The sequence below is a fragment of the Solanum pennellii genome, chromosome 8, assembly GCF_001406875.1.
Source record: "Solanum pennellii chromosome 8, SPENNV200".
Taxonomy (NCBI): domain Eukaryota; kingdom Viridiplantae; phylum Streptophyta; class Magnoliopsida; order Solanales; family Solanaceae; genus Solanum; species Solanum pennellii.
Genome location: NC_028644.1, coordinates 67,187,534 through 67,206,870, shown reverse-complemented (window position 1 = coordinate 67,206,870; position 19,337 = coordinate 67,187,534). Strand labels below are relative to the sequence as shown.

Sequence of the window (19,337 nt, the reverse complement as noted above, 5' to 3'; positions counted from 1 at the left end):
GGTATTAATTAAAAGATTTGTTTATTTTTTCAGAGTCGTCACTTAAAATTGATTTATGGTGTTACATGTTACTTTTTCTTTAATCCCTAATCAAAAGGTAATGACTCTTTATTTGGTCTGTGAACCCTAAGTTCGGGTAAGAAATTCTTTTGATCGGGGGATTAGGCATCCCTCAAGTCCCGTGATTCTAGGCACGATCGCTTTTATTGACTTATACTTGAATATTATTATTATTATTTTTATTATTTTGGATAAATTATGTTGCAGGTGAAGATTTTTTCACATTTTTTTATTGTTCAATTTTTATTAGTTTGGACCTAGATGCGTAATCACAGTTTTAGTCTTGACATTTAGAGGCATAACTGCCTTTTCCTCTCGAGTACCTCACACCGAATAATTTCTATTTACACCTCTTGATTTGAATTGTTGAAAGTTAATTATTAAAATAATTTGGCCAACGTGTGTAGCCGCATCGATGAGTTTTCTTTTAATGCCTTAAAAAAAGATGTGTAATCACATTCTTATTTGAGACAAATATTTTTAAAAGGTATATAAAAGTTTGTTTGACGTTAAAAATAATTATTTTTCTTTATTAAATCCAAAACAACTTATTCAATGCAAATCATTATTATTAACTCCGACTAAATTTATATAAGGTCAAACAAGTTAAATTTAAATAGTAAACAAAAAATGACATAACTTATGATATACGCTTCTTTAGATTAAAATTCGAAAATGTTAACACTAATAGAAATTGTATAGCAATAGTAATTCAATTAATGATTGAACCTATCTTAAGCCAAAACTTGTTATTTTAAATAAAATAAAACTTAATACTAACTCTAAATTCTTAATTAATTTTTCCATATTCAATGAGATTCTATATGACATTAACTAGAAATTCATTCAAAGCATGATAATTGCACAATAATAAATAATAGAAGATATATTTAATTTTAAATTTATTTCAGTCAAATTATGAATGAAACAAAACAATATATAAAAGATATATATCATAAAATTATATCCAATTTCATGAATAAATTAAAGAAATAAAATAAAATTTAATGTTAAATAAAGAGAATAAGTATTACAAAATCTTAATCGAAACTCGATTAAAACACTCACGAATGTTTTGATAGATGGTATGTAGTAGTATATGTGTTTGTAGTTATATGAAAATAATTAAATAGGGAGAAAAAAGTGAATGTATTTGTAGAATTTTGAAAGAAAAATAATATAAAATATACTTTTGTGTGTGTTCTTTGAGTATGTGTTTTTTCTTTTATGTTTGCTGATTGTTGTGTATGTAATATAGATTGTGTATATGTAGTGTATGTCCGGAGTGTTTTAGTGGGTTGTGTATTGGATCGAGTGAGATTCAGAATTTGAATTTTTTGGGTGTCAAGTAGACATATTGCTTAGATCACTAAATTAACTTTAATTTTTAATTCTGCACCAATTGAGGCGGAGCCAAATTTTATGATAGGGGATTCAAAATTTGAAGAAATAGATATACAAAATAATCAAAGGAATTTGACATTTACTATATATATACTTAAAAAATTATTTTAACCATATAAAAATAATATAATTTTCTGTCGAAGGGAGTTCATATGAACCCTCTGAACATACTGTGGCTCCGCCACTGTGCACCAATCCATAAAGCAGAACTTTTTTTAAAATAATTTTACTAATATCATAAATATATATTATTCATTTATAATAGTTTTTGACGAGTTTGCATATTTTGAATTATTTATATTTGTACATATATCACTTACTATGTAACAAACTATACAAATTATTTGAATATAATCACCATCTTTATTTCATATTTCATTTTTTTATGTACGGAAGAAAATGATATTTCCACTATTGTGATAGCTACAAGAAAAATATTTACATATCAATTTTTTTAAAAAAAATTAAGAAATAGAATTTTTTTTATTAGGAATTTTTTTTATCATATCTAAATAAAAAGTAAAGATAAGTTATTATGATATTATTTAAAAAATATATGATATTATTTTATATATTATTTTTTCTAGCTAAAAGGATTTCAAAAGAAAAAGGAACAAGAAATGAATTCTTTAAAAACAATAATTTTATTAGAAAAAGAACATTATGTTCATTAAAAAACAATAAGTGTATTTTGACATAGTCAAGAAAGAAATTAACCATATAGACCCATTAATAGTGAAGATATTTTTTAAATAAATTATTAATTGTAAGAACATTTCAAATTAAATTATTAATAGAAAATATATCTATTTAATGTTATTTAATGTGACATAGTTTAACAGGGATCCATAAAAAAGAAAATAATAATTAAATTTGTAACACTCACAAAACTATTAAATTCTCTTGTCGGTGGAAATTTTTAGAAAATAATAATTAAATTTATAACACTCACAAAACGACAACATGAGGAGAGTCAAAAACCTCCATGCATGTGAACATTATAGATTTACCTATTATTAAATAAATTAAAGGAAACTACACTAAAAATAAAGTCACCAATAAACTATTGGCTACTCAATTCTAAACTGCATTTTAAAAAAAAAATAAAAATAGCACATCCAAAAGCCAATAAATTCAAGAAAATACTATCCTTAAAAACAAAATAGTCCAAAAACGAATTTGACATTTCGATTCCCTTATATTACCAAAATATAATTGATATGGTTGTAACTAACTTACCATAATATTAAATACATAAAATTTGATCTTTAATTTTATTTTCACAATCTACAATAACTTACCCTTTTGGATATATATATATCAAAGTAACAAGTAAAAGTGAACGGAGATAACGTATAATATTACATGGCCACATTGAGATAAATTCCATTTATTTCTGTTCAGATTGTTCCAACTCTATCGCAGAGGAGGCAAAAAAAAGAGAACGGTATCTCACTCTCCACCATTGTCTCTGACTCGGTCTATACACAAACTGGCATTTGGGTATTTGCCACCATTTTCTTCATTCTTCCAAAAACCCCATTTCGTATTTCACCATTTTTGCAGATTTTTCTGTTCTGCAGAAGGTTGGTTTTGGTTATTGATTCAGATTTGGTGTTTTTTTTTTTAGCCTATCTTCTCTTTTTCGTTTTAAATCAAGATTCGGAGTTCAATTCTTGAAGATTTTGGGGTAAAGATTGGATTTTTATTTGGATTTGATTGACTCATCTCTACCCTCCCACCGACAGTTTCTTCACAGACCCCCTTTTTAATGGAAGACACCAATTTCATCTTTTTTGTGTTTTTGCTGTTTATTTTGTCTGCAACTTGTCAAGATTCCGATCTTGAAACTGATTGCACAAACAAATGGATCCATATCAGACATCTACCACCTCAATTCAATCTTGACCTTTTATCAAATTGCTCTGCATATCCTCTGTTTGATAATTTCTGTCCTTATTTAGCAAACCATGGCCTTGGTCAAAAGACTCACAACAAATCACACAGCTGGTATCGCACTGATCCTTTTATGCTTGAGCTTGTTTTTCATCGTAGAATGCTTGAATACCCTTGTCTTACATCTGATGCTACTCATGCCAATGCAATTTATGTGCCTTATTATGGTGGTCTTGATAGTCTTAAGTACTTGTATGGTCCTGAAATTAATTCAAGTTTTCAGCATGGTTTAGATTTGTATGATTTTCTTGTCCATGTTGATTCACCTAATATTTGGAGTAGAAATTATGGTCATGATCATTTTATGGTTATGGCAAGGCCTGCTTGGGACTTTAATCAACCTTTGAATAGTGATCCTTTGTATTTTGGTACTTCATTTCTTGAATTGCCTGAGTTTTACAATGTGACTGCATTGACTCATGAAAGTAGAGCTTATCCTTGGCAAGAACAAGCTATTCCATATCCCACTTCATTTCATCCTCCGAATTTAGCCTTTTTCGAATCTTGGGTGAATAGGCTAAGGAGGTCTAGGAGGACTACATTGATGTTGTTTGCTGGTGGTGGTGGAATTTCAGCTAATCCTAATGTTAGGAGAAGTATTAGACTTGAGTGTGAGAATGCTACTAGTATGAGTGCTAATGGCACAGGGTACGAGAAATTGTGCGAATTTGTTGATTGTTCTAATGGGATTTGTCAACATGATCCTATAAGGTTTATGAAGCCAATGTTGCAAGCTACCTTTTGTTTACAACCTCCAGGGGATACACCGACTAGACGTTCCACGTTTGATGGGATTCTTGCAGGGTGTATTCCTGTGTTCTTTGAAGATTTGTCCGCGAAAAAACAGTATGGATGGCATTTACCAGTGGAGAAGTATGAAGAATTTTCAGTGTCGATACCTAAAGAAGACGTTGTGTTTAAGGGGTTGAGCATTGTTGATGTTTTATCGAGTATACCTAGAGCTCAAGTTAGAAGGATGAGAGAAAAGGTTTTGGAAATGTTGCCTAGAGTTATGTATAGAAAGCAGGGAAGTTCTTTGGGTTTGAGGAGTAAAAAAGATGCATTTGATATTGCAATTGAAGGCACTTTGGAAAGAATCAAGTCTAGGCTTCAAGAAGTAGCAGCTCAATAATGATTTATTATTCTTATCTCTTATTGTTCTTGTTATCTATTACTATTACTATTATTTATAATACATCAAATGGTGCAGAGATAGTTTTGAATTCCATATTTTCACTGGTAATGAATCAATGTAAAGGCAATCATTTAGAAATTCTTGTTTACTTTACCCCTAATGCTAAGTTGTACAGCAAAAAACCAAAAGATGTAAGACAATGATCATGTAGCAGAACTTAGCTTTCCATGCAAATGAACATCAGACTTTTGAATACAACTGAAGGTAATCCATCTAAAAATGTTGAATATAACTGGTTTAGAGGAGGTCTATTAATAAGTGAACAAAGCTAAATGTTATTGAAAAAGGAAACGACCTAATGTACGCTTTACTTGAGTCGAGGGTCTATTGAAAACAGTCTTTGTACCTTCACATGATAGCGGTAGGTTGTGTACACCACGTTCTTCAGACCCCACTTTCCGGAATTACCAGAGTCTACTGAGTTATTGCAAAACTGAACCTCTTGTTCTACCTGCTGAACTAGTCTCATTTGGATGTAATATTTGCCTCAATGTAATTTCCACCAAGCTTACACTCAAAGTTCAAAAAAAACATCATATGAAGACACTTAACTCATGGTAACAGTTGGGCCAAATAACACAGTGGGCTTAAAAGAATGATACCTAGTCATACTACTAGCTAGTGGCTACTATAAAAGATGCAAACTGAAAGGCTTAGAAGTTCCTCAGCAAAGATTTTCATTTTCAGAATTAGATGATCAAGTGAACAAGACACAACTTTTCTACCATAGTGGCATTAGAGGAAGATAAAAATTTCAGTTCTAGTTGAATTCTATGTGTTGAGTTTCAATATACACACATACTAATGCATTATGACATTGTTTTACACTAGTAAGTCAAGAACCTCATGGTTTAACGGATTCAATTGACTCAGAAGATCAAAATAAGACGTCGAATTTCATAGTTAGATGAATTTTTACTTTTGTTGAGTTAAACTAGACTTGTATACGTGACATGAAAAGCAAAATCAAGAAAAGATAAAGGCCTGACCTTGTTTAGCCTAGTGAAATGATATTTAATCTATATTAAATTTTAAGAACATTCATAGACATGAAGCACCAGTGGTCTAGTGGTAGAATAGTACCCTGCCACGGTACAGACCCGGGTTCGATTCCCGGCTGGTGCATAGTTTTTTTTTTCTTTTTCTCAGATTTTAATCGCAATTTTTTTTTCTAAATCAAACACATCTTTAATAATTGTTTTAAAAAATCCCATAACTCTTTTTATAAAGGGGAAATTGTATATAATGGCAAATTAATAAATCAAATTAAATGTTATAATCACCCTTTGATTTAATTCTGCCCCGTAACAAACTGTTTGTCAGTCACCTCTCCCTCAAACTCTCGCTCGCCACTCTCCTCTCTCGCTCGCTTCCTCTCACTTTTATACAAACACAAGTGTATAAAATCTGTTTCTATTTGTATAAAGCGAGAAAAATTGTATATATACATATATTTTCGTTTGCCCCTCTTAAAGATCTCGCTCTCCACTCTCACAAATTTCGCTCGCCACCCTCGCCTCTATTGCTTATACAAACAGAAATGAATTGTATAAATTGTTTTTCTGTTTGTATAAAGTAAGAGAAAATTGTATGTACACTTGCAAATATATATATCTTCGTCCTATACACTTATAATTATACAATAAAAATACTCCCCTGCCCAGTTTCTTTTGCCTTTCTCTCTTTCTCGTTTTATACGAATTCAAATTGTATATAATTTCTCTCTTTCTCGTTTTATACAATACGATTCAATTGTATATTTCATGTCCAAGTCTCTTTTGCCTTTCTCTCTTTCTCATTTATGCAAATTTAAATTGTATATAATCATTCTATACACTTATAATTATACAATTCATTTTATACAATTCTCTGCCCAAATCTCTTTCTTTTTCTCGTTTTATACACTTCGTTTTATACATTTCGCTTCAATTGTATATGTATAGCGAATTATACATACATACATATTTATAGATATATTATATATATGTTTACTATAGAGTGCAATTATGCAAAATTTGCTATAACATACAAATATGAATTTTATAATTGTTATACGTAAAAATTGGCCATTTATAAATGACTAGTTAGTAACTTTAATTTAAGTGGACTTTTTTTTCTTCTATAATAAATATAACTGGATCGATACAATCTGTGAAATTATGACTTAGTTAATGAAGGAGTGAGAAACATTTATTTTCAACCAAAAGTGTCATGTTCCATCAGTCTTTTGTTAGACACATACAAATTAAACCTGAAGTTTGGATTTGTATTTATTTTTTCACTTCCTACGTGGTCATTTAATCTCCAAGAAAAAAGCTAGCCCCAGATTATTAGGGGACCATTTCTATATAATAAGATTATATTTATTATTGCGTTATTGATAAAAATTCTCACTTTTTAACACTTTTAAGGACCACTTACCTTATATTGCTAATTTTATTTATTTAGCTTGCATATATATAAATGCATCAAAAGTGTAAAAACTTTATATCTAGTACTAGTTTCTAATGCATTGGATGCCAATGCAAAACTTACCAACGTTATGTATATTTTGTCATTTCGAAAAATAGGACTTTAAGGGTTTGTTTATTTTGAAGACAAGTTTTAACGAGATTTGTCTATCACGATATTATTTCTCAGTAAACGACTAATTTGTTGCATTGAGAAATAATAAGTAACACCAGGGGCGGATTCACGTTGGATCCATTCCCTCGATAAAAAAAATGCACGATATATATAAGATAAATTTTATATATTTATATAGATGTATATATTTTGAACCTTCTCAATAACAAATAGAAATAAATGGCTCAGTTTCAAAACCCCTAAATGTTAAGTTAGACGCCCCTAATTTGAATCCGTGCTACAATAATTAAGGTAATAACATATAGAGAAATAAACGGAGATCGCATAATAGAAGGAAGACTAATAATTGCACCAACTGGCATACAAAGTTCTACATCACCAATTTACCATTACTACTAATTTCAGTTTCAATCTTATTATTTACTATCCTCTTCGATTTAATTTATTCTATATTATTTAATATAATCGAATTTCGATATGAAATGTTTTAATTTTGTTTCGGCTAGAGAAAAAACAGAGGGTCCAGTGTAGGGAAGAGAGTGGTTAAGCAGAACAGAGAGAGTGTGTGTGTGTCCAAAAAAAAACAAACAGAAAAGAAAAGATGAAAGAGAAGAGGAAAAGGGTATTTATGGATGATGAAGAAGGATGATCCCACACTATTCTAATGGTAAATCCCACGCAAAGACTCACCTTTAAGCTTCCAAAGATACCATCTTTTCTTCACTATCTGTAAATTGTAATCTTGATTTTTCTTATTTTGTGCTTCTGATATTTCTGTGAGTGTTTATTAATGGTGATTGGTGGGTAATGTGTAGTATCTAATATATCCAGCAATATTTAATTTTGATCTTCTTGGATCCACAAAAACATGTCTTGTTCTTTCACCTTCTCATAAAGTGCAGACATTTAAGGATAGTAGAAAAGAAGTTGTTTTTGCTCAATGGGGTTATGTTGGACTCTTTCTTCATCCATTCCCTTGTTGTAAGTTCTTCCTTTGTGTGTGTATGAGAAAGAGATCTCTTTTTCACTATTGAGTTTTTGAGATTCAAATGTTTGTTGTTCTGAGCATTGTTTTCTTTTGATTGATTTCTTATGGGTATTCTCTTCTTGTTTCATTTTTTCTGTTTATGTGTTTTTTTTCTTTGGATTGGCTTTTGAGGTGTAGCTGTTGTTGTTGTTTATGTGTTTTGCTTGCATGCAGTTTCTTTATGGGGCGCTTTTCATCGAAGTAAAGGCTCTTAAGTCGTAATAACACTCTTGTGGAACTACGCTCTTATACATTGGATATTTTTTATTGGCATTAAGCTCCAATGTAGTATATTTTCATGGGTTCTGTTGTAAAAGTTTTTCTGAGAGAAAAAAGACAATCTTTTTGTGGTTTAAATTCATCAGTTTCTGTTTTGTAGTGTGGGATTATTTTTCTGTCTCATAAATTAGTTTTCTTTGTTTGGTTTTGTTAGGACAGAAGCCAGAAGGAGAAAACAATGATTGAGCTTACAATCTAGGTCAATAATGCATTGGTTTATCTGAGTTGTACTGCTTGTTTTTTTTAACATTAGCTGATTATTGAACTGTTTGGCCTGCTGAAAAAAAATGTCTTCTTTCTTAATGGTGTCTTCACTTGACTACTGTAGGATTATATATTCTTCCCATTTTAAGATTTGTCTAAAGAAAATTACATTGAAAATTAGCAATTTTGGCATGATACTGTATTTTGGGGTGCCTCTCTATATTAGGTCTTTAAATGAAGCAGATCACAGAAAATGTAGCGATAAAGTTAACTTACTAAAGAAAGTGTTGTTTATCTGATCTTGAACTACGATGGCTACTCAGCCAACAAGAACTGCCTAGTTTAGGATCATACAGCTTAGATTAATAGACTGAGAGCTATGATATTAATCTTGAGTTTGATGTTGTGTAACAAAATAGTATGTTCCTTGTCATTTTGATAACAGCATATGTTTGAGCTTCTTTATTGCTGGAATTTCTCACATTGTGTGTAGTCGGTATGAGATTGAACAGTGTGATCATTCCTTGTTTGGTTTATAGATGAGAATCTGTCTCACCACTTGTTGTTTCTTCTGCTTTATCGTTTACTTTTGTGTTTTTTTAAGCAGGGAAAGCATGGAACTACGCAACTTGGGTTGCAATGTAAAAGGTCTAGCAACAGCTGACAGTACATAACTTGTCAAACTCAATAGGCGGTTGATTTAAGATTTCATTTGTTAAGAGAGCATAATGTTTGTTACTGGCGATTATGATCTGAGTTTATCATTGAAGTATAAGGAACCAGTCAAAGCCGTTTTCAAGGAGAAAATATTTGGGCATGATCATACATTCAAGACAAAGGTACTTAATGATATCAACTAGTTCAATTTCGTTTAGTTTAAGGAAGTTACTTAATGACATCAACTAGTTCAATTTCGTATAGTTTAAGGACATTTTTGACATAATTAAAATATCGAAAGTATACTATCTGCAAACATCATATATATGTCCAAGAAAATAAATAAAAGAAGTGTACTTTTCACCCACTTTTTGTTATTTCTTTAGGTTTATGAACCTCATCAGATGTGCTACACACAAAAGGACACGATGAAGGATTTGAGCTGGAAAGAGTTTGATGGAGCTTATTATAGCAAAGGAGGCCGACAAGGAAATCCAGCTGCATTTGGAAATTTTACCAGATCATCTATGTCTGTTGATCAGAAGAGAATTTGCAGTAGCCCTAAGGTAACTGACTATGGAAATCTTTTTAACATGCCAAGAGTTTTTATAGGTTAAAGAGAAACGTCATGCTTATGAAGAAATCAGAGAAAAGCTAAATCAAGTAGTTGTTACTTTGACACAGAGAGATAACATGTTGTTTTGGACTTTAAAAGATCTCTTAAAAGCTTTACTTGATGGTTTGTTCATGTTATTGTTATTTTTTTTCATGTGCATCAGGTGTTCAACTGGTTACAAGAGCAGCAAGTCATGTTTCCAGGTTTCCAGCAACGCTATTCAAATCCTCAAATTTATCCCACTCATTATCTTGATCATATTGATAGGGGGGATTTGAATAAGAGACATGGTTTCTTCAATAGTTTAGAGAATTCAATCACGAAAAATCATTATCACCATGGTGGTGTAGCACATCATTCTGAGGAGGTTAATCTCTCGTTGAGCATTGGTAGGAACAATATGAAAACAACTGTCAGTACAAAGACCTTTGATCATATCATTGATTTAGAAGAATCAGATGATACTACGGATTCTAATGCAGGACTAAATCCCCCGTCTCCTATGGATTCTACTCGTGTTCCTTATTCTGGATATAAGTGTGATTACCAATGCACTCATAGCTTCACAAACAACACTACAGATAATTGGTTTGATGGAATTGGGACTACAGGAAATTGTTTTGTTCCAAATGACAGCACGAGTTGTTTTAAGCAGAACCCTTTAGCTGAAGGTCTGATAGTTCTTTATCCTTCGCTCGTAGCTACAAACTTTAAAGGCAAAATACTATCAGTATTATGTCATTTTGTGTTTATCTAATTTCTGCATACTCTGCAGGAGTTGAACAATGTGAGAAGCCTCTCCTTTCTGGAGATATATCAGGAAAGGGAGAAGTTCTTTTTTCCGATGAACGAGCTTTTTTGGACCTTAACAAATCCATATTTGATGATTCTTTTCACTTTGATGAACCTAGCTTGACATGTTCTTCAAGTAAGGCTTTCTCAAGAGAGTCACACAGACCGACTGGTGAAACTCGTGAGAGCACATTTCCCACTGTTTCTAACAGAAGAGAGCAAGATGATGACAATCCAAATGAGACCTCTGATATTGCTCCCCAAAGAATTCTTAGTTCTGTGACTGGTTATAAAAGAACAAAAAATGTTGGAGTTGAACAGTTCTTGATAAACCTCAATCATCCACTTTCAGACAGTAGTGAAAATCCTGGCAGTCTCACTACTGACAACGATGATCAAGTTTCTAGTACACGAGAAAACAAAAGCAAGAAAGCCAAGCATGATCCAATGTCTTCTCCTGACTATAAGACTCAAGATTTTGTCAAGGTTAGTGGTACTGATAGATCTCTCTCGTCATGCAAATCTTCGTGCTTTGAGGACATCTCAAGTGGCATAGAGACAATGCAATCCGGAACTCAGCTGAAAAATTCAAATACCAAAAAATCTGAAACACTTCAAGCAAATATATCTCCACGTCAAGAGGATGTCGACTCATCCAGTAACAGTGATCATCAGATGGGAGAAACATCAGAAGTCGTCGATGGGAAGATCATAAGAGGAGCAGTGTCCCTCATCTATCTTGCACTGGAATGTTCTGAACCAACCGTTGCTATTAACATGAACAAGATTGAAGATGATCAAAATACAGAACAACCACAATGTTCTTCAGACACTTTTGAAGTAATGGTGCTTAAACAACCTGAAAGCTCCATTGACGACTGTTGTGTGACCTCAAATGCATTTGAATTCAATGCCACGGAGAGAAAAGACTACGGAATAACATTAAAGAGAGGACGAAGAATGAAAGATTTCCAAAGGGATATCATGCCAAGTTTGTCAACACTTTCTAGGCATGAGATTTATGAAGATATAAAGATTATGGAGACAGCACTTAGATCAAGAGAATACAAGAGACATAGGTCCAAATTGACTGATGGAAACAAGTGGTTCAATCCTGTAAGAAACAGAAGATCCAGACTCAACCATGTAGGCCGCAAGTATTATTCATGAATTGTTGATTTCATCATTGATATTGAGAGGAAATTGTGACAAATTTAGCAAAGAAGTTATGATCAAGGAGCTGTTATGGAAGTTGTGACTCTTAACCATGATACATAATTTATGTGTTTGTGTTTGCGTGCTTAGCATCTGGTGCATAGACAATTTTGATTTTAGGGGCCCCTGAATGAGACGAGCCCTGCTCTGATACCATGTGAAATAAGATGTTAGGCCTAACTCACACTCCAAAAGTTAGATCAAAGGAAAAGGATTGTTCAAGCCTTATAAAGAGTCCACCATCTCATTAATCACCGATGTAGGACTTTGTGTCATTCTTTAACGTTATGTCGCGCTATTATTAATTAAACATATCATTATGGTTCAAGATGTGAGCAACTTAATTGGAGATCATGTATTTACTTTAACATTAGTAAAAAGTTTATAATCACTTCTAGAATTTTTCTTCATAAAAGAAGGTTGATGAAATAGTTTTTAAAAAGTTATAATCTCTTAATACCATATATTAGTAGACTTGGAAAATCTTACAAGCTATAAATTAAGATTGTTACTTTTAAAGAGAAATTTTTGGACTTTAAAAAGAGTATTTAATGTGGCTTGTTGTGTTTTTTCTTTACACTTTTCTTTTTTAAAAATATTAATACAAGTTATTTAGTTGTTTTAATTTTACTTATGTTGTAAGATATAATTTTTTTATTGACTATTTACTTTAATTTACTTGTGTGTCATGATTTATGTGTTTGTAATATTCAAGAGTAATAATAATAATAATAATAATAATAATAATAATAATAATAATAATGTATCTTAATATTCATCAGTTTGATATAAACGCCAATAGACTATTTTTATTTTGTTTTATTTTTACCTAAGAGATGCAACTTAAACCAATAACTTAAATTCAGAACTTTAATGTCATTAATTAATAAATTAAATAAATAAAAGAGTTAACCAAATAGCTGCCCACCAGATCATCTAAACTAAAAGCTAACAGATTATAATGTGTGTATAACATTGTATAATTAATGTATATTAACTAGAAAAATACATAGAGTGTTAGTTCGCACCGGTTTAAATTTCTTGGGCCGGTCTTTTTTTCTCCTTCCTTGCGTATAGTTCATGGACCAACCCTTGTCCTACAATTTAGCACAAAAAAAATAATCTATTTTAACCTTAGAGTTCGAATATTTCTATTCAAACATCTCACAACACGAGTTGAAGAGAACCATATAACACATATATGATATATAGAGTTCCAGGAAAATCCATACATTCCCAAAATCAATCACCGTAAGATAGTAATATTACGCGTTAGCTATATTTCATCTCTATAACGAAGAAAACACCCATTATCATTTCTCATGACATTCCGAATCCACGATAATCGTGAAATTTGAAACTCCATGACATAATCTTTTTGAAATACTAGAAGTAAAAGGTGACTACTATTTGTGTAATTTTTCACTATTGAAGGTCCCTATGGGCTAAGGACACTTGATGACAAGAGAGAGGAGTACAAAAATGGATGGGGACAAGGAAAATCTAAGTAGTTATCTTACATCAAAGATTTGTTTGTCCCCTAGTTATTAGTGTAAACTAGCTAGCTGCTACAAGACAAATAACAATGGCTTGTACACCTAGGGTTAGGGAGCCCTATTATGTGTCCAAAATATATTGTTCTAAAAAACTCATAAAATAATTAACCTGCCATATTTGGTTAAATCAATTATCATAAGTAATTCTGTGTCTAGAATGTAAGGACTCTTGATTGAGCATGAATATTCAATAGTCTATAGTCATGTCTCAAAGATATATAGGTTATAATATTTATACCATGTATATTTAGGTTATGAAGAGTCTTAATCATATGAATAGTTTAATATGGTCATTGATATCTGATTTCAATTTCGAAATGTGAATCATCTAAGGAACTATATAGATGATATTTTCTATGTTAATATTAAAATAAAATATTAAAATTATGATTTATAATTTTGAAATTAGAAGGGTGTGCACCTAAAACACCCTTCGCCTGTCTAAGGTGGCTCAGCCCTTGCAATTTATTTACACGTTAAAAAAAATTGTAATCTAAATTCAATTATTCAAATAATGTTTAGGTTGATTTTTTTAGGTTTGATTTTGAATTTATTAGTTTAAATATTTCAAAATTTTAATTTTGATTTTTAAACCTTTAAGATCGATCATAATAATTAACAATCTCACTTCATTTTAATAGTTTGTTCCTCATAATGAATAACTTTCTACTATTAATAAAGATTGAGGTCCCTGTGTCTACCATGCTGTATAATTTTGATATTAGACACATAAGATATGGATAAAGCTGAATATAAGGCATAAAAATTTCCAGATTTTGAAAGATATCTAAAAAATCCATTGTACTAAATCTAGATTTAATAATCCATAACTTTTAATTAAAAAATAAATCTAAAGTCCAATTCATTATCTTAATTTCTACTTTATTTTGGTGGTAAATTAATATAATTCCAATCCTACACGATTCTATTTAATTTGTCATGCCATTTGACTTTTGTCCTTCACTTGTTCACACTAGTTGAGTTTTTTTTTTATAGTTAGTTTCAATTAGTGACATGATTGTCTATAATTCTTCCAAGTTTGTTATACATTGATTGAGATTGAAAGTATTAATCTAACTTTTCTCCACCAATAGCATATCGACACAATTAAGTAATCTTTCGATAAAGTAATTCAATATCACATCGAACTGAAATAAGATTCAAAAACACGTCACATTAATCGTATTAAATACTATGTAATGCCTCTTAGATATTAAGGTATGGTTGTAGCTAAGTCATCATTTATATTGAGTCGCCAGATTATAATTATGATTAAGAAAAAAACATAAACAATATTATACCTAGCATACTTTTTTTTTTTTTTGGCTTTGGAAAGTATAGGTTTTTAAGTAGTTTTCTGAAGATTTTTTACTGTTGAAATGAATTAGCCTAGTGTTGAGGTGACATACAAACAAACCTTATATATAATCTCAATCAAATAGAATGGGGCAAAGTTAAGGTCAAATAAAAACAGTTAGGATATTGCAATTAGATTTGACTAGTTATGGTCCTAAATTATATCAAAATCTTTCTTTCTTTTCATTAAATCTTTTCGAGATTTTCTTTGACTCAAGACTTAAATTTGAGACCTAAAGTTAACTATAAAAAAATCGATCTTATTATTCCAGTAATTATTTATCAATATCTCATGTCAATTCCCTTAATTAAGCTCAATAATTTGCACTTCTGTTCCTATTTTGTATGTACTGATTTTTATTTTTGTCTCTCGTAATAATATATTTTTTTTGTAGATAAAATTTATATTTTTTTTCATTGTAATTATATTATTACAAGTTAAATCAGAATGTGATTTCAGTTTTTAAAGAACTTATGCTCTACTATGCATAAGTTTGATTGGTATATACAGGGCAAAAATTAACTATCAACCCATTTGATAAACAAAACATACAACTTTATGAAGAATAAAGCAAAGATTTTGATAGTTATACATTTCGGGTGTACATATAGTCCGGAGACTAAAGGGTGAAAAATATTAATAAAATTTTTAAAATGATATGTGAAAACATTTTTTTACAAAAACGGTAAAATCGCTAAGAAAGCAGCGATTTTTCCAACGGAGTTTTGGAAAATCGCTGCTATACCAGCGATTTGTATATTTGCATTTTTTTAAAAAAAAAAAGAAATTTAAAGCAAATCGCTGCACTTACAGCGATTTACATAATAGTTTTTAATTTTTTTTGAAGGAAATCGCTGCAAAGGCAGCAATTTACCTAAAAAAAAAAATTCAATGAAACTTCTCTTTTAAAAAGTCTCTTACATTTACACCAAAACTAGATAAAAGTCTATATTTTTTTTCTCTTCCAATAATATAAAACTAGCATGAAAAAAAATAATTTTCGTTTTAATTTTATTTGACCTATTTCATTTTTTAATCTATCTGAACAAAGAATGACTTTTTCCTTTAGTAACTCAGTATTTCTATCTATTTCATTCCCACTTACTTAAACATTAAAAAAAAAAGGTAAATCACTGTTTTTGCAGCGATTTCTTTTAAAATTAAAAAAATATATTATGTAAATCGTTGTAAGTGCAATTATTTGTTTTAATTTTTTCTTTTTAAAAAAATACAAATATACAAATCGCTGCTAACATTGCATACACTTATTGTATGAATTCAAATTGATGATCATATCTAGAAATAATTAAATTCGTGTGTGCACACTTAATTCCTAATCAAGAATTAAATTGTTTTTTCTGGAAATGTATAATACTTTAACGGCTCTAATTAATCTGATTAAATTACAAATTTAAAAGTTAGGCAAGATATCACAAGTACTTTAGCAACAAGTTGCAAAGTTGGAATCATAATCACTTACAACAAGAAGAAAACAAAAAATTAATGAGGGATCAGAAATGTTTTAAATCTTTCCATAAAATGGGTGCTATTATTTAAAACCAATCTAAAGCATTAGCAATTCTTTCCTTTTAAGTCTAATTTTTCCTTAATGATAACAATTAAATATTTACAATAGATTTGGCAAATTGAAAGGGCCATGCAACTATGCAAGTAAAAAGAGTTAGGCATCATACATTAAATTAGAGTTGCATGTAAACTGTTAGGTGGATTTTTTTTCGACGAACGGTATCTCACTAAATTTAGATCTGAATTGAAAAGTTTTACATTGGATAATTTGAAGGAAAAAATGTCTAAATATATCTTAACTTTGATTAAATTGTTGTTACGTTATTAAACTTTGGTAAGAATCTTTTATCCCACTGCATTATTTAATTATGTATTTTAAACTCATATATATGCCACATGGACATAAAATATATTGCATAATTATAAATAGTAATATGTATACCTTTAAAATATACTATTAAATAGTTCAGGGGTAAAAGATTCTCCATAAAATTTGGTATCGTAACAGCAATATCGATCAAAGTTAAAGTTCTTTTCAGACCCTTTTCCCTAATTTAAATAAAACGCTCTCTAACAAAGACAATTTTATACCTTAAAACTTATAATTAATAATGCAATTACTTAAATCTTTTTCGTTAGAACATATGTTATTTTATTTATTTGTATACATAAGTAGGATTAATTTTATTTTATTTTTGACAAGGAAAAAAAAAAGCTGTAAAATAAAACATGTGCACGGAATATATAGTTATAAAGATTTGATAGCTACTTATGATGTATGAAGAAAGAGATAGGCACGTTATGGTGCAGTCCTTTTTTCTTATTTTAATTTATTTTTAAGTGAATTTCCCTAATTACAATCACCACCCTTAAGTTACTAAACAATTATACTTAAACATGCATTTTATCGTTAGCACGAGGGATATATTTAAACTTTTTATTTTGTTCAGAAACATATTTGAAACAAAAAATAAAGATTATTGAGTGATATGTATACAATAAATTATATATTAAGAGATATTTTTGAGTCTTTTCAATTTATGTGAGGAATCGCGATTACATTTAAATTATCTATCTTAGATTTAGAGATTATAAGGTTGCAACTCAAATCTTCGTATCAAATATAACTAATTCAAATTTTATTAATTCTTTTTATTATTAGTAGTATTGTGATAAATTATTTGTGGGAGGACATCATGGGATTTTAGGAACTAGTCAAGTGGCTTATTATTACTGGTTATTTTTTATCTTTAAAGTCTATGTAAGTAATTATTATGATATTAACAAATCTTTTAGTGAAACATCATGGGATTTGAACTTAGCCAAATTCTTGTCTTTTCAAATGTTTCTACTACCGACTTTTTGGATAACAAAGGAGAAAATTAAAGTATTATATAAAAGTGCGTATACTATTTGAACTTGTATTTATTATAATAATACAAAAAAAATTAAATTTTATTAGATGATGTATGGACTTTTCGATTAGAAATCTTTGTTGGCTTATCCTCTATCGTCTAATATATTTTTTTTAAGAACTCATCGTCTTTGCTATAATTGTTTCTGATAGAGTCTAGCTTGATATTATATTTAATTTTTATGTCACATATTTTGTATTATTTATATTAATAAAACAGACTTACCATCATCAAAATTAAAAGTCTCTACACTATATAAAACTTATGTTATGTCTATTAAAATTTTTCACGTTTTAATAAGCGATACGAGATTTACTTAAAATAACATATGCATCCTTTAAAAACAGTGAAAACTAAAAGCTCATTGACCCATCATCTACGTCACATACATATCATTATAATAATGGATAACCCAAGCTAATTTATATATTAATTTCCCTCTCGTTTATAAGTGTGTAGATAATATCACGATAATGTTCTAACAAAGAAAGTTATAAAATTTTTAGATCAAATTGACATACAAAATTAGTTTTGACAATAACATACAAAGATAAGAGATCTTTAAAAATCTAATGTCACTGTTAGTGAGAGTTGTAACAAAAGGTGGGTTTGACCTTTTGGAGAGATCGATTGGAGTCAATCGAGGGAGTAGTAGAGATAAGACTTTTTGATTATTGAGTTGTAATCACAAAATCTTATATTTGAATTAATAAAACGAGGTTTTTCCTTCCTTGAGTGAGGAAGGTTTTTAATTCAATAAGTGTTTGTGTCTTTACTCTGTCTTTACTTAAAAGCAACTTACACGAACCTGGTTCGTGTTCTGGGGTAAGGTTTCTTCAATTGGTATCAGAGCAGGTCTTTTCGTTAAAAGATTCACACCTTGAAAAGATTCAATGGCAGCACCACCTACCCCACAAGAGGGAGCTTCACAAACACGACCACCACTGTTTAATGGCAAATATTATGGATGGTGGAAAAATCGTATGATGGACCATCTTATTGGCGAAAACCCTGATCTGTGGGGAGTAATTCTAGATGGCCCAACCATACCTATGAAAACAGCAACTGATGGAATCACCAAAATCCCAAAGGAAAGAAAGGAATGGAATGTTGAAGACAAGCTTGCAATTCAAAACAATGCCAAAGCCAAGAAAATTCTGATATGTGGCATAGGACCAGACGAATATAATCGAATCTCGTCATGTCAAGATGCCAAAGCCATATGGGAAACACTGCAGACAGCTCATGAGGGAACAACACAAGTCAAGAAATCTAAGATTGATAACTTGAACAGGCAATATGAGCTGTTCAGGATGGCAGAAGGAGAGACTATTCAAGACATGCACACCAGGTTCACATCCATCATCAATGAAATGTACTCTTTAGGAGAGATAGTGCCTAATGGAAAAGCAGTAAGGAAACTCTTGAGTGTCCTTCCTGAAACTTGGGAAAGCAAAGTCGAGGCTATCACTGAAGCCCGCGACCTAGACT

The 19,337-nt window shown here is 30.3% G+C and overlaps 2 protein-coding genes and 1 non-coding gene across 6 annotated transcripts; all 3 read left to right on the top strand.

Annotated features, from left to right (window-relative positions):
- Positions 1–2,845: 2,845 nt before the first annotated feature.
- Positions 2,846–4,715, top strand: LOC107026829 (probable xyloglucan galactosyltransferase GT19). Its single transcript, XM_015227918.2, has one exon. The coding sequence runs from the start codon at positions 3,236–3,238 to the stop codon at positions 4,550–4,552; it is 1,317 nt and encodes a 438-aa protein (XP_015083404.1). The 5' UTR covers positions 2,846–3,235; the 3' UTR covers positions 4,553–4,715.
- A 954-nt stretch (positions 4,716–5,669) lies between these two features.
- On the top strand, positions 5,670–5,740 carry TRNAG-GCC. The gene has a single exon. It is a non-coding gene; the product is annotated as a tRNA-Gly (tRNA).
- Positions 5,741–7,716: 1,976 nt separating this feature from the next.
- LOC107027104 lies at positions 7,717–12,319 on the top strand. Of its 4 annotated transcripts, none has more exons than XM_015228274.2 (5): positions 7,717–7,868; positions 9,319–9,550; positions 9,755–9,934; positions 10,148–10,655; positions 10,760–12,319. In XM_015228274.2, the coding sequence occupies exons 2-5, from the start codon at positions 9,440–9,442 to the stop codon at positions 11,944–11,946; spliced, it is 1,986 nt and encodes a 661-aa protein (XP_015083760.1). In that variant the 5' UTR covers positions 7,717–7,868; positions 9,319–9,439; the 3' UTR covers positions 11,947–12,319. The 4 variants fall into 4 exon arrangements, with proteins under 4 accessions (XP_015083760.1, XP_015083762.1, XP_015083761.1 ...); XM_015228276.2 differs by having other exon boundaries at positions 9,316–9,550; XM_015228275.1 differs by lacking the exon at positions 7,717–7,868 and adding an exon at positions 7,875–8,182.
- The last annotated feature ends 7,018 nt before the right edge of the window (positions 12,320–19,337 follow it).